This window comes from Sparus aurata, chromosome 24 (assembly GCF_900880675.1).
Source record: "Sparus aurata chromosome 24, fSpaAur1.1, whole genome shotgun sequence".
Lineage (NCBI taxonomy): Eukaryota > Metazoa > Chordata > Actinopteri > Spariformes > Sparidae > Sparus > Sparus aurata.
Genome location: NC_044210.1, coordinates 13,073,718 through 13,090,053, shown reverse-complemented (window position 1 = coordinate 13,090,053; position 16,336 = coordinate 13,073,718). Strand labels below are relative to the sequence as shown.

Below are 16,336 nucleotides of genomic sequence, written 5' to 3'. Positions count from 1 at the left end.
TCACAGAAAGAAAAAATGAAACTTTATTTTGTTTTTATACTTACCAACACTTTGAAATTAAAACCTATGTAATTACTCACAACTAATATAGATCTGCACATGGCAAATAAATCAATCAAAAATAGTTACGAAGTTCTATCACTTTTTTTCCCCAAACTGCAATTACACACAAACAAAAGCTGAAAAACAAAAGAAAATAAAAAATAAATCATGTCTAGTCATTCTGTTTTCTTGCTGTTGCTGCCACATGGAAAGTGGATCAAATTCAAAAAAAGCATTTTTCAACAAGCGCTACACAGCTCTCCTGTATCCATGCTAATAAGGAAATAACTGAATAAATAATTGCACATTGCACCCTATTATTGCATTAGTTGCAGTTTGTTTCAAAGTATACTCAGCCATATACACAAAATGTAAATACAGTTTTCAAACACTGAGTAACACATGAATATTGATGTTATTAAAATCACACTGCCATCACTTACAACTCAATATTCCTGCTGCAAATCCATATTAAACAACAATATCTTTGTCAAAAATGCTAACTGTGCTAACAAGCATTAGCAATCCGTGTTTTGTTTTTAATTGTTACATATGTGTACTATTTTTTTTAAGCATCTCAATGGTACACATGCAATGACAACAGTTAAAATACCCTTGAGGATGTTCTTTTATAGTGCAGTACTGTTGGGAAAGAATGCCCTCTTAGGTATCAGCTAACTGTTCTAAAAAAAAAGCAAGTTTGCCAAAAAAACGCAATTTCAGTTCATTTGACAAACATTCCCATTGAAGTACAAGCTATGACAACTCAAAAAATAAAAAGAAACACAAATTCATAATTTCAATGCTAGCACTACAACTTGAGTTCACATCAAAATGTAAGAATTATTGCAGAATAATCATTGACTATGCATGGTTCAGTATTGTGATACAGCATTTGGTCCATTTACATAATCACATTTATGTCATCAAAGTGCTTGAAGTTAAAGGAAAAGTTTGATGTTTTGGGAAATGTCAGGCTTATGTGTTTTCTTGCCAAGAGTTATGATGCAAAGTCGGAGCTGGGAATCATGTAGGAGCCAGGTTGACCAACAGTACAATAGCTGGAAAACTAGATCTCGCCATGTAAGCCATTATTAGCGATTGCTAGTGGTATTTTGACCAAAAGTGTATGCAGTTGAAATTGCTGACTGGGAACTCGTAAATTTCCCAGTTCAAATGAAATGCACCATTATGTGAGTAAAATAATGCCACTGTAATGTCTGCAAAATAAATATGAAACTACAAACGGAAGATGGCTAGCTTAACTTTTTAATGTTTAGCATAAAGACTTAGGGGAAACTGCTGGCTAGCATTAAACAAACTAAATAAAACATTTCTTTAGCTTTAGGTGCTAGTAAAATAATTTCTAAATCATTTCCAGGCTTTATGCAAACTTAAGCCAACCAGCTGCTGGTGGTAGCTTCGAATTTACAGCAAAAACATGAGTAGAATCAATCTTCTCATCTAACTCTTGGCAAGATACTTAATACTTCCTAACTGTATATCCCAAGATGTCAAACTTTTCCTCTAAGCTCAGCATAGGCTAACAAAAGTCATGGTATGTATGAAAAAGCAGAATGTTGCTGTGGTGGACAGTAGATAACGTGATTCGACAATAACATTCAACAGCTGTTTGTATGTGTCAGAACTTTTATGAGCTCAGCTGAAGCTCGGAAAATGAGATGACTCAAGCTGTCCAATAGTATTTAGAGCATCTTTATGAGCAGAATATGTGAGGGATGGTTAAAATACTGAATCATACCAAATACCATCCACACCTCCCTCTCAAATTAAATACAATACAACAAAACTAACTTAGCTTAAGTGTCATGATCAACAAAGAAAAAGTCATATGTGCTTTAATACACCATAAATAATTACATGCTGGTTTCACTTAAAACCAGTGAAGCAGGAATTGTCATCCAACCTGTCCTTTTTTTTTTTTTTAAATAAAAACAATTAATTTGCTTACAGAGTCGTGACAATAAAAAGACATTCAAACCTAATGCGTCAAATCAACCGTATGACAACAAAAAGAACATGACAAGATGAACAATCTTGAAAAAGAGACTGAGTGGTCACGTCCGCCCAGGCCCCGTGGGTTCCCCCCAATGAACCCCTGAACATTCCTTGGCCCAAAAAGTACCATTTGGCTTCGTCCAAACGTTTAGGCCTCTTTGCCGTGAAGAGTCGGCTTCCTTCCCTTGTTTTCGCTCCCTCAAAAGTTCCACTAAAAAAAACATAATTTATTTGCTAGCAGCCTAGCATCCAATTCCAGAGACAAGGGAAGGAAGCCGAAAGATTTGGACGCAACACTTGGCTTTTAAGTCCAACTAATTCCTCCCACATCAGAGGCAGTCCAGAGTAAAGTGTTGAATAGTCTATTGCATGAGCGCCGCGTAGTCGACTAATGTGCTAAGTCACAAAAGTCTTTGTACAAAACAAATACAGTAGAATAATAAGTTAGTAAACAATCATTTAAAATTTTCAGTTAGTGTTTTAGCCACTGATTTTTCACTAATTTCCCATTCATGCATCTATATACTAATAATCGGTGTTGATAGAAGGAGGCTATGTCGGAAAGTTTTTCATTTGGGCAGGGAGTAGGACTAGACGTGAATGGCCAAAAATGCTGAAAAAGTTTGCGGAAAAAGAACGGGAGCGCAAAGATATAATAATAACGTTTGAAGGAACACATACACTGAACAGGTATACTCAAATACACAACGATACAACATTGAACACATGCAATATAAGCAATAATGTAAGTATAGGAAATTAACATGAGAAGGGAGGCTCTAGGAGTGATACCATTGGCTTAAAAGGGTCATGTGATGCAGCAAAGAGTCATGGGTAGAGATTGGATTTGTAAGTAGACAAAGATGCAAATTAGGACAAAAGCAGAACAGTCCAATTTTTTTTACTTTTCAAAATATATTATCAAAATTTGATAATTTGGCTACATCCCACCACACACTCTGCCGATAGCATCACTGAGCAGCTGTTATATGCAAATATCTACGTTCTACAAAATGTTAAATCTTTTACTAGTACGTTTTTTTTATACTTTAAATGATGTTCTATGACGCAGCACTGACAGAGAGAGAGTGAAAGCAAGATAGAGAGAAAAAGAAGAAAGAAAGATTAACACAAGTTGTTCCTAATAAACATTCAACATGCTTCAACAGTTCTCTAAAAAACCTAATCAACAGAGAATTTCTTTTTTGATTTTTTAATATTTAATCTGGCTCTCTGAAATAAAAATGAGCGCCCAACCCTCCCTGATGTATAAACAACTTTTTGAACCAGGGCGGGAGGGTGGTCAGGGGTTTTTTCGGAGAGCCAGAGCCAGAGTCCGAAGGGCTTCATCAGGGTTGTCTGCGGTAGTCAGTCATTGGAAAGGGCCAAACGGAGGAGCCAGTCAGGGATTTCAGGATGTGGTCATGGAAGATGGGTCGTTCCACATGGCCGCCACGTCTCTGAACCTGAAGGAAGATCATAGGAAGGTAAGCAATAATTTGATCATAGGAAGGTAAGCAACAATTCCATCATAGGAAGGTAAGTAATAATTCGATTATTGGAAGGTAAGCAACAATTTGATCATCGAAAGGTAAGCTGCAATTCAATCATCGGAAGGTAAGCAACAATACGATCATCAGAAGGTAAGCTGCAATTTGATCATAGGAAGGTAAGCAACAATTTGATCATCGGAAGGTAAGCAACAATTTGATCATCGGAAGGTAAGAAATATTTGGTCGTCGGAAGATAAGCAACAATTCGATCTTAGGAAGTTAAGCAACAATGTGACCATAGGAAGGTAAGCAACAATTCCTTCATAGGAAGGTAAGCAACAATTTGATCATTGGAAGGTAAGCTGCAATTTGATCATCAGAAGGTAAGCAACAATTCAATCATAGGAAGGTAAACAAAAATTCCATCATAGGACGGTAAGCAACAATTTGATCATAGGAAGGTAAGCAACAATTTGATCATCCGAAGATAAGCAATAATTTGATCATCGGAGTATATGCGACAGTTAGTCTTGTTTTTATCTCAGAAGCCAAATTTAACCCCAATCTTAGGGCGTACATGGATTTTGGAATGTTTAACAATAATAGTGGATCCATCATTCTCTAACTCTGGGTATCTATATAACAGCTTTGCTCTTTTTAGACAGAAACATCAATGCCAGAGTTCTCTGTAAAATTACGACTTTAACAGCCGTTGAGATCTGACCTTGCATTGATGAGGTACTGGGCCAGGCTGATGTTGGCGGGGGTCCCTGTGATGGTGATCTGGCGCTCCGATGACCCTTCCATGGCGTTAGCAATTTTGATCTGCGCCCCAGACATCTGACGGATCTCGTTGATTTTGGTTCCCTGGCGTCCGATTATGCAGCCTATTAGCTGGGAAGAAAATGGGGGCGGGACTTAGGATGGCCAGAACACATTTGTATCTGAGGCTGCACTGGACATCAACCTATGATGATGCATGTGAGTACAAGCCAGTCATTGTCACCTTTCGGCCATAACTTTAATACTTCTTGCTTTGATCCAATAAATCTTCTCCGTTACAGACATTAACTTTACTAATGTCATAGTAGCAGCCGAACAGCTGTCAGATTGTATTGTCAGACACTTTAACAGGAAGTCACGTTAAAAGATAACAAAGCAGAGATTTTGACATTATGGTACAGCTACAGTTGTTCTTGACCAGTGTCGTGTTTTGTTTCTGTTTCATGCAGCTGTTTTGGAAACTTTAATCAATTAAAGATTCATGACTCTAATATGATCACAATGTCACATTCACCTTTATGGATTTTCTGAAAAGTGTAGTGTTCCTCTTCTAAGATACAGAATAGTGGCAGTGGCAGTGACAAATTAGGAGAAAGGGGCCAAAAATGAAGAAATCAGCTTAATAACTTTAGCAGTATCTTTGCAATAGTCTCCACAATGTTATCTTTACATAAAAAATAATGGACGCCCCATCAGTTTTTGAATGGCAAATCTTCCATTCTGAATTACAGTAGAATGAATCTCTGCCAAGACATCTTGCACATGGTGACAAATGTACTCACATCATTGGGAATGGTGAGTTCATGAGTACTGGCCTGGTTACTGGCATCCAGACCTGCTGCTGAACACAGGAAGCAGACAGGGAGAGAGAGAGAGGAGGGAAGGAAGAGGACATAAAATAGAGTTTGGCACATTAAGGGAGCAGAATTGATGAACTGTAGTCCTGGAGTTTTTTCATTCTCTGTCTATTGACCGCTAGGATTTCTGTGCCAATGGAAAGTCTGGCTCAGTGCTAAGCAGAGCCCACATACACAGTATAACTGTAATACACTGACCAAAAAACAATCTGAGGTACCATTTAAAACAGGAAACTAAGGGAAAACCAAAGAACAAAAGAAACCTCAACATCAACAAGAGCAGACCACCAGCAGGCCATGTCAATGGCAGTGCACCACAGAGACCATTAGGAGGAGAACGACGAGAAGAAGAAAAAGAGAAAGGACAGAGACAGGAAAAAGAAGAGAAAGAGAAAAAAGGAGGAAGAGAATGTGTTTGTCTCTACAGGTAAAAACGAGAGAAGGAGCTTTGGTCAAGAGGGTCATCGTGTAGGTGGGTACGTACCGGGGAAGGCAGGGGTGGTCTGTCCGAGGGGGGTAAAGGGGGTTTGCTGCATAGCCAACTGGTGGAGCTTGCTCAACTGCTGAGGGGGGGAGGAGGAGGACAGCAGAGCTATGAGGTCATCGTTAAAAAACACACTCGCACTCGCTCACGCAGACACTCACACGCACACACACACACAGGTCTTTCTGAAACGCTACAAGAGTAGAGAGAGGATCTGAGGACAACAACACAGACAGGTGAAGGACAAAGACTGAGAGAGAGAAGAAGAGAAAGCTCATAGAGGACTTGGCCTGAGATATGTGGCCTTTAACTTGCCTTGGGATTTTTATACATTGATTTACACCTATAGGGCCAAATTAGCTTATTTTCTCACCAAAGCATATAGTATTCATCTTATAGAGTTTTTTCTTTAGCTTGGGTTCAGACCTCTGAGTTGCTAGGCAACATCTCTGATTTTTCTGGTCCTTATTTGGAAACACAAACGAGCCCAACGGGCGACATCGTCTTCTTGTGCCAGAGCCTCAAAAACGCAGAGAATAGATGAGGTTGACATAAATGTAGAGGCTGTTCTAAGTTGGGATACAGAAATAGCTTTTAAATTAAAAGAGTATTAATTTACATGATGTCGGTTAAGTTTTTCGAGATTGAAAGCTGGGTCAAACAGAAGACAGGTCTCAAATAATGGCCTGGCTGTAGATTTAGGGTTAATTTCTGAAATTCAACAATATAATCATGCTATTTTTAACAATTTGTTATTCTGGATTATTCACCTTTCATGTTATTGTCAAATTTCAGACCAGAACTTACCAGAACTGTGGAAGTCACTGAATTTTCAACGTGAAAGAGGTTAATAACAGCCTTTATTTACATTTCTCTAGTGGCTGTAGTTATTATTACAGTGGCAAAGAAGGATGTCAGGCAAAACCATATAAAGATCGAAAAAGGCTGCTGTTGTTTGTCTAGTGTGACCAACAAAAGTCAACTGAGAGTTATTTTAACTTTCTAACGTAATTAAGTTAAGTCACGTGCATAATGTAAGTAAAGCTTCATAAATCAAACCACAACATTTTCGTAAACCTAACCAAGTAGTTTTCTTGCCTAAACCTGGGACTGTTTCTGGTACACTTCAATGATCACACTGTTTTGGGAATGGTGATATATGTTGTTTTGTGAATCATTGGCACTCGACCTCTTCAGTCATTCAGGTATGAGGATATTTTGTAATAGAAAACAATTCCTCAAAAGCATAAAGGCAACATTAGCATGATGTTAAATTGAATAATGTAGTGAAAGCAAAATGTCAGCATAGTCGATGGATGGCGACATCCACACTGACTTTGTTTGTTTGTTAGAATTAATGCAATTGCAAACACAGACTTTTTTAATTCAAGAAATGTCTTGTTCATCCTCTGGCTGTTATTTTCCAACAACATTGTAAATTAAATGCACCGTGGCAAATGACATTTAAGCCTTGAAATTCAGAACCCCCGAGAACACACCAATAAAGATGAGTTTTAAAAAAGATTCCCAGCTCAGAACTTACTTTTTGCTGAGAAAATAAAGGTTTTAAAGTAACACCATGTCGACTGCAATCGAGTACTGTCACACCGCGGTGAGGGATGTCCTGTCTTTGGGTTTTGTCCTGTGAATTTCCAGTTTTATTTTGAAAAGTAACTCTCCTCTCGTTTCAGGTCACTTGCCCTTCCTCCTGTGTCACCAGTCTGGCGTCTCCCCTGATCCCTGATTGTTTCCACCTGTGTCATCCCACCTCATGTGTATATAGTCTTTGTCTTCCCTGTCCTCGTCGCCAGAGTATTTCGTTCGTCACTGTTCGTGTACCTCCAGCCTTCGCTCCAAGTCTTGCCAGTGCCACGCCAAGTTTCAAGTTTGTGCCTGATTTTCTGTTCGCCTCTGAGAAAGAGTGATTTTTTGTTTGTAATTTTTTGGTCAGCCTTTTGAGCTAGATTTGTGTTGTTGCCTTGCTTGCCTCCGTTGGAGTGCCTTTTCTTTACATCCTTTTCTACCTTAGTGCAGTGCAGTTAATTTTGATAGCCTTTTGTTTCTCCTCATGGTGAGTGAATTTTTGTTAATGTTTCATACGAAGTTTTGCTATTTAGATCAGTGTAGACAGTAGTCCTAGTTTTCCTCGTGAGAGTGATTTTTTGTTATTTTTTTTTGTTCTTGTTTTCCTCCCATAGATTCAGGAAGTGTTTAAAAGCCTGTTTGATTTGTCGCTCATTTTGACGAGGGGACAGTTAGTCCCGAAATAAAGCTTGTCTGAACCGTTCGCCCCTCTGCTTCTGAGTCCTCCTTCTAGTCTCTGCCTGACAGAATACTCTGGCCAGACATGGACCCAGCAGAGGTGGAACGCGTGTCAGATGTCCTGCGCACCCAAGAAGCCCGTCTCAACCGCCAGGAAGAATTCCAGACGGCGATGGCTTCGCAAATGGGGCATATCTCGACTCAACTGCAGGATCTCCTTGGCCAGCTCGCCCGACAGACCGCCCCTGCACCGCTCCCGGCACCAGAAGCGACACCGACACCCACCATGCCGCCTTTCGGGGCGGGCAGTAAGTTGGCTCCCCCAGCTCAATACACCGGAGAGCCAGGGCAGTGCAAGACTTTCCTAATCGACTGTTCTATACATTTTGAACTGAACCCTCTTGCTTTTCCCACAGACCGGTCAAAGATAGCGTTTATGATAACGCACCTGGCTGGCAGAGCTAAGGCTTGGGCGTCAGCAGAATGGGGGAGAGGTTCATCCACATGTCTCTCTCTCACTGATTTTCAAGCAGCCCTCACCAGAACCTTTGATCCAGTAACCACGAGCCGGGAGAAGGCGCAAGAGCTGAGTAGCTTAAAGCAAGGTAGCAGCTCTGTGTGTGATTACGCCATCCGCTTTCGCACGTTAGCGGTGGAAAGTGGGTGGAATGCTACCGCTCTTTATGACATTTTTTTGAAGGGACTATCAACCCACATACAAGATCTGCTCGTTCCCTTGGACTTGCCAACGGACGTGGATTCCCTCATCGCCCTCGCGATCCGGACGGACAACAGGCTCACTCAGCTTCAGCGACAACGAGGCAGGGGACCAGCGACGGCAGAGAGTCACCTGCGTACTCAAGCTCCGGCGGGCTCAGCTCGTCACCACTCACCGCAGGAGCAGCGTCATCCACCTTCTGCGGAGAGGGAGGAGGAACCCATGCAGCTGGGGAGAGCTCGACTGACTCCGGAGGAGCGGAGAAAACGCCAACTGGAGGGGCGGTGCTTTTATTGTGGAGAGACCGGTCACCTCGTCGCCGCCTGCCCTACTAAGAAGTCCCTGGTGGTGAGTCTCGTCTCGGCATCGACCTCCCCACCACGCACGCTCACCAAGGTCCAGGTAAAGCATCACACCGACACTGAACTTGAAGCCCTCATTGACTCAGGGGCAGATGAGAGTCTGATGGACTGGGGATTAGCCAGAAAATTGGGGCTCGATGTCGAACTGCTAGAAAGACCCGTCAGAGCCAGATCCCTTAATGGTTTGGAACTCTTTTCTATTACTCACGTCAGTGAACCAGTTCCTCTACAAATCAATAATCATAAGGAGGTGATACGCTTTTACCTGTTCAAATCCTCCTCCCATTCTCTGATACTGGGGCAGTCATGGTTGCTGACTCATAACCCTCACATTGACTGGAGAACGGGAGAGATCAGAGGATGGGGGGACAGCTGCACCAAAACATGCCTTGAACCCCCCTACCAGAAAGATGAAGTCACAGAAATTAACCTGTTTTCTACTCACCCCGCCACAGACGCCGAATTCCCGGACCTGAACTCTGTGCCAACCTGCTATCACCACCTCAGGCAGGTCTTTAGTAAAACTAAAGCCCTGTCACTGCCCCCACACCGCCCTTACGACTGCGCCATTGACCTGATTCCAGGATCCACCATCCCCAAGGGCCGCCTGTACTCCGTCTCTGGACCGGAGAAGGAAGCGATGAAGGAGTACATCACAGCGTCACTAAAGGCAGGCCTGATCCGTCCCTCTTCATCTCCAGCAGGCGCTGGTTTTTTCTTTGTGGGAAAAAAGGATGGCTCACTAAGACCCTGCATCGACTACAGCCCATTGAATGACATCACAATAAAGAATCGTTACCCCCTTCCCCTCATGTCCTCTGTCTTCGATCAGCTCCAACAGGCTAAAGTCTTCACCAAATTAGACCTTCGTAATGCCTATCATTTGATCCGTATCAGAGAGGGGGACGAGTGGAAGACTGGGTTCAACACCCCCAGTGGCCACTACGAGTATCGAGTCATGCCTTTCGGACTCACTAACGCACCCGCCGTGTTTCAGGCCATGATTAACGATGTGTTAAGAGATTTTCTTGATCATTTTGTCTATGTTTACCTCGATGATATTCTCATTTACTCCCCTGACCTAGATACTCACCGCGATCATGTGAACCAGGTGCTTAAGAGACTACTGGCTAATCACCTGTACGTTAAAGCTGAGAAAAGTGTGTTTCATGCCGACACTGTCTCCTTCCTGGGCTTCATCGTAGCCCCTGGAAGTGTGCAGATGGACCCGGCTAAAGTTAGCGCTGTGGCCGAGTGGCCCACACCTGATAGCCGCAAAAAGGTTCAGCAGTTCTTAGGATTTGCTAACTTTTACAGGCGGTTTGTCAGAGGCTTCAGCGCAATAGCAGCTCCTCTTCATGCTCTCACGTCTACACAGGTGCAGTTCCATTGGTCCCCAGAAGCAGAGAAGGCGTTCAAAACACTCAAGCATCGATTCACCTCTGCTCCCATCCTCACCTTGCCAGACCCTACGCGCCAATTTGTGGTGGAAGTGGACGCATCCAACGAGGGAATCGGAGCCGTGCTGTCGCAACGCTCAGAACGGGACGGCAAGATGCACCCCTGCGCCTTCCTGTCAAGGCGACTGTCCAGAGCGGAGCGTAACTACGATGTTGGTAACCGGGAGCTGCTAGCTGTTAAGCTCGCCTTGGAAGAGTGGAGGCACTGGCTAGAGGGGGCCGACCATCCATTCATAGTCTGGACAGACCACAAAAACCTTGAGTACATTAGAAAAGCTAAGCGCCTCAACTCTCGCCAGGCCAGGTGGGCGCTCTTTTTTAACCGCTTTTCCTTCTCTCTTTCCTATAGGCCGGGGTCCCGGAATGTCAAGCCAGACGTTCTCTCCCGACTGTTCGACCCCGAGCCTGAGGCCAAAGAACCAGAGACTATCCTCCCACTAACCCATGTGGTTGGAGCGGTCACTTGGCCCATAGAAACAGAGGTAAAGCGAGCTATTGGTGGTGCTCCGTCACCTAGTGGGTGTCCTGCTAACCGTTTGTTTGTTCCTACCGAGCTACGCCCACAGGTGATCCATTGGGCTCACACCACGCAGCTTTCATGTCATCCGGGAGTCAAACGGACGATGTTCGTCATCTCCCGGCGGTTCTGGTGGCCATCAATGGAGACGGAGGTCCGGGAGTACGTAGAGGCATGTTCAGTCTGCGCCAGGAATAAGACGTCTTCCGGGGCTCGTATGGGCCTCTTGCAACCGCTCCCCATCCCCTCCAGACCGTGGTCTGACATCTCTCTCGACTTCGTCACGGGGCTCCCGGTCTCTCAAGGCAACACCACCGTCCTCACGGTGGTTGACCGGTTCTCTAAAATGGTCCGGTTCATTGCTCTGCCAAAGCTGCCGTCTGCCAAGGAGACGGCAGAAGTCATGATGACCAACGTTTTCAAGGTTCATGGCTTCCCCAAGGACATTGTCTCTGACCGGGGGCCCCAATTTGTGTCCCGGTTCTGGAGGGAGTTCTGCCGACTCATCGGAGCCAAGGCCAGCCTGACCTCAGGTTACCACCCGGAAGCCAACGGCCAGACTGAACGCCTGAATCAACAACTGGAAACCGGCCTCCGGTGCGTGGTGTACCAGAACCCCTCCACATGGAGCAAGCACCTGGTCTGGGTTGAGTATGCGCATAACTCCTTACCTACATCTGCCACAGGTTTATCGCCCTTTAAATGTGTTTACGGTTATCAACCACCAGTCTTTCCAGATAACGAGCCAGAAGTGTCGGTCCCCTCTGCCCATGCCCTGATCCGACGTTGCAGACGCATCTGGATGGCCGCCCGCCAGGTTCTGATCCGACAAGGGGACCGGGTTAAAAAGGCGGCCGACCGTAGGAGACGACCGGCTCCCGACTATCAGCCAGGACAGAGAGTGTGGTTGTCAGCTAAAGACTTGCATCTTAAGGTCCCATCCAAAAAGCTGGCGCCACGATTTGTGGGCCCGTTCCCCGTCACCAGGATGGTCGGACCCGCAGCTGTCCGTCTTCGTCTGCCTCGGTCCCTTCGTGTACACCCAACGTTCCATGTGAGCCAGATTAAACCGGTCAAGGAGAGTCTGATGGTTCCAGCCACCACGTCCCCACCACCGCCCGAGGTGGTCGAAGGAGGTCCGGTCTACAAAGTAAAGAGGTTGTTGGCTGTACGCAACAGGGGCCGGGGCAGACAGTTCCTCGTGGACTGGGAAGGTTACGGGCCGGAGGAGAGACAGTGGGTTCCATCTCGACACATTGTTGATCCCACCCTTATTGATGACTTTTACAGGGACCATCCTGAACTGCCTGGGCCGTCAGGTGTCGGCCCTAGAGGGAGGGGTACTGTCACACCGCGGTGAGGGATGTCCTGTCTTTGGGTTTTGTCCTGTGAATTTCCAGTTTTATTTTGAAAAGTAACTCTCCTCTCGTTTCAGGTCACTTGCCCTTCCTCCTGTGTCACCAGTCTGGCGTCTCCCCTGATCCCTGATTGTTTCCACCTGTGTCATCCCACCTCATGTGTATATAGTCTTTGTCTTCCCTGTCCTCGTCGCCAGAGTATTTCGTTCGTCACTGTTCGTGTACCTCCAGCCTTCGCTCCAAGTCTTGCCAGTGCCACGCCAAGTTTCAAGTTTGTGCCTGATTTTCTGTTCGCCTCTGAGAAAGAGTGATTTTTTGTTTGTAATTTTTTGGTCAGCCTTTTGAGCTAGATTTGTGTTGTTGCCTTGCTTGCCTCCGTTGGAGTGCCTTTTCTTTACATCCTTTTCTACCTTAGTGCAGTGCAGTTAATTTTGATAGCCTTTTGTTTCTCCTCATGGTGAGTGAATTTTTGTTAATGTTTCATACGAAGTTTTGCTATTTAGATCAGTGTAGACAGTAGTCCTAGTTTTCCTCGTGAGAGTGATTTTTTGTTATTTTTTTTTGTTCTTGTTTTCCTCCCATAGATTCAGGAAGTGTTTAAAAGCCTGTTTGATTTGTCGCTCATTTTGACGAGGGGACAGTTAGTCCCGAAATAAAGCTTGTCTGAACCGTTCGCCCCTCTGCTTCTGAGTCCTCCTTCTAGTCTCTGCCTGACAAGTACCTATCAAGCACATTCCAGGTCGCAAGTTTATTTTATTGATTTATCATATTGAAGTAAAATGAACCACCCAGCTTCTAAGAAAAATAAGGAAATCACCCTAAAAACTTATATTTACAGCCAATTTCTGGTACCATCTTCAGGCCAAGCCCCATGAGGTTTACTGCCAAACAAAGGGCAGGGAGGCAAGAGTCAGAAAAGTTAGAAGATATAGGAATTACATATCAGAAAACAAACGGTATTAATATTAACAGTTAATATTAATATGGGTGGAAAGAGAGTGAAGAGCCTGCGACTCAGAGAGAGAAAGTTTTGGAAGCAGCGAGACAGAGCGACGGGGAGTGCAGTGCGGACTGCCTCCAGGGGTTAGCACTCACATCTGGATGAGGGATGGCGTACTGTCCTTGAATGGTATAAGCCTGCGAACATGAAAAGAAGAGCTTATTGTTATCACGTCACTGGAACAAGCCCACAAAATCAAACATGATATAACAAATACATTTTTGACAAAGTAAAGCTGCTCACTCAAGATTTAACTTAAGAAAAATGACATGTCTACCAACCTAAGCACTCTATAGATTCATGTGTTTTATCCTCTGAGCTATGTTTGTAGCAATATTACAAGAAAGTCATGCACTACAGACTCCCTGTCGTGTTCTCCAACTACTCATCAATCAGATCCAGTTGAACTAAATCAATAAGGGACAGTTCAGACAGTGGGGAGGTGAAGGAAAGGGTGTGGAGAAAAACCAGAGGAGTGGCCCTGAGAGGAGTAACGTGACTTGACCTATTGGAAGTGTGATTTAAACGGGCCACAGAGGTCAGAACTGAGCTAAATCTCATTTCATCAGCCCAGACAGCAGCCAGAGCGGTTCTGTAACCAGACAGAATAACATGTCAAGTGTCTGCATGAGGTCAGGTCACAAATTGTTGAGTAGAAAAAGTAATAAAAGAGAGATTTAGGTATTTTGTTGCTTTAAAGACTATTTGTTTTTCAACTGTCAGCTTTCAGGTTAATCAATGAGAACTTTATTTTTTGTAAATTGATGAGACAGATACATATTTAGATTATTGGTTAATTATTTAGTCATTTATCAACCAAAATGGCAAGATTTTGTTGAGATTTACTGATTTTTCGGTGTCATATATGGTTGTAAACTGAATATTTTTGCCTCTTAGACAAATTTAAGGTGTGTTTTTCCAATTTTAAAGCTTCTGAAATTAATATTTAAGGGAAAAACCAGACATGATGAGCAGAGATGTTGCGTATTTACTTTTACTTTTGATACCAGATACAATGTGTCTTATTTAACATGAAGTATGCTAATGGTAGTCAAATACAGAAATTAAGACAATAATCACTCATCTGATTAACATACAAATTAATCTGTGACCATTTTTATATTTGATTGATTGATTATCAAGTTATTTCTCAACCAAAATTTCAAGAATTGATCAGGATTTTCTCATTTTATTTGTCTTATGTGACAGTAGAATTTGGGTCTCTGAACATATTTCAGGTGATTTACAATGTATTTTATATCAACATCTGGTGAAATCTGGGTAATACATAATAAGAATCCTATGTGAAGCTGATGAGATAAGAGGTGAAGCATATTTATTTCTATTTTGATAAGAGGATCAATTTGTAAATCATATTGTAAGACAATATTCAGATGGTACTTTTACATGATAGAAAACTCTTAAGTTTTGTTCCAATACACATGTTGAAGATGATTATGATATGTAGCCATAGTAAAGTCAAATATAAGAGTGGTGAGTATTGAAGTTTTATGTTGTTTACTCTCAGTCATTCACATCCAGTCCACTAGTTGCCCCTACTGAGATTTTCTTCCTTTGCAGATCACCTGGGTCAGCTGACCTACTTCCCATTAGCCTTTACAGTCTCGCCTGCTCTGCTCACCTGTTTCTCTGTTGCCTTGCTCTGTTTTGAACAACATGACATGATGTTTTGTTTGCTTTTAGAGTCTAACAGATGTTTTAGCCCAGCTCTGCTCCTAAAATCAGGGTTGTTTCTGTCCAGGTAGGTTAGTTAGCAGTTTAGTGTCAATATGTGTGTTTTCTGTAATTAGACTTTGGTGTCTTTGATACATTTTGTAAGCAAAGTCATGTTTTTATCGCTCTGTCCCTTTAGGACTGGCAAAGAGGAACAAACGGACGTTTCTGCTGCCTCTGATCTCATCAATTAAAAGGTAAGTTGGCCAACTTCCCAAAAAACCTGGCACCTATGATCCAAACTCTCTGCAAACAATGAATTTATCCCAGTTCTGCTTCGAGTGGCTGCAGGTGATAGATGACAGTGAGGGCACAGTAAACAGCAGTGGTGGTTTCATGCTAGTCAGGGGTGAGGGAGTGAGTGGGGAAGGGGGGAAAAGTGAGTAAAACCTGGTGCGACACTAACAGGCAGTGGCTGGTGCTGCAGTAAGAGGCTGAGGTTGGCTGTGGACGCCCCCAGTGGGTCTGCTCTTACCTGGCCACCTGAAAAAATGACAGGGGTGGAGGCAGGCTTGGGGCGGTAGGGGATGGTGGCACCTTTCGGTGGGGACTGAGGAGAGCAAAGGAGGAGGAGGGGGAGAGAGTGGGGGGAAAGAAGAAGAAGGGTGAGATGTGGAGAGAGTGTTAGAGCAGAGAGAAAGAAACAGGAAGAGAGAAAAGAAAGAAAAAGAAAGTTGCACAAAGTGAGACCGAGAGGGACAGTGCCTTAGGGAAGACAACCTGTGACACTCACACAAAAGTGCTCTTCACTGTGTGTTCATGCTGACAGAAAATGTCCAAAAATCGTGGTTCAGTGCTCAACTAAACTTAGATTTACCTGGAACATCACTTTCAACTGGATAATGATGACTCTACATACTGTGTTGTTAAATATCAGTGCAAGTCCAGATTCTAGAGACTTACAGTCATGTCACATATGTCCTAGTATCCATGGCTGGTGCCATCATGAAGGCCCAATGGAGAACTGGCTGTGCAGATAATTAATTATTAACATTAATGCAAGAAAAGAGAGAGACAAAGTGTGTAGCCCTTTGACCCAAAGCATTCAGATGTGTGTGTTGAGGGTTCAGCTGAGGGACCTACGAGCCAGAATCGCTAGTTTCTGCTAAATTAGTCGGGAAGGCAAATGTGACAAATGTGTTTGCAGCAGAATAACGAAGGGTAGCTCTCCAGATTAGCACAACAAGACATCGAAAACACACAAAACAAAAGGATGCATCGGTTATGAAATTATATTAGCAATTGAT

The 16,336-nt window shown here is 43.4% G+C and overlaps 1 protein-coding gene across 5 annotated transcripts in view; it reads right to left on the bottom strand.

Moving 5' to 3' along the window:
- The window catches only part of LOC115577079 (poly(rC)-binding protein 3-like), a 29,671-nt gene continuing 13,335 nt past the window's right edge, over window positions 1-16,336 (bottom strand). The window contains exons 8-13 of one of the 5 annotated variants that reach the window (XM_030409869.1): window positions 15,496-15,639; window positions 13,451-13,492; window positions 5,679-5,757; window positions 5,120-5,178; window positions 4,279-4,448; window positions 1-3,527 (exon numbers count right to left, since the gene is read on the bottom strand). In XM_030409869.1, coding sequence (XP_030265729.1) covers window positions 3,473-3,527; window positions 4,279-4,448; window positions 5,120-5,178; window positions 5,679-5,757; window positions 13,451-13,492; window positions 15,496-15,639 — 549 coding nt within the window. In that variant the 3' untranslated portion in view covers window positions 1-3,472. The remainder of the gene's footprint in view (window positions 3,528-4,278; window positions 4,449-5,119; window positions 5,179-5,678; window positions 5,758-13,450; window positions 13,493-15,495; window positions 15,640-16,336) is intronic. The other 4 variants (XM_030409868.1, XM_030409871.1, XM_030409872.1 and 1 more) reach the window with 4 other exon arrangements.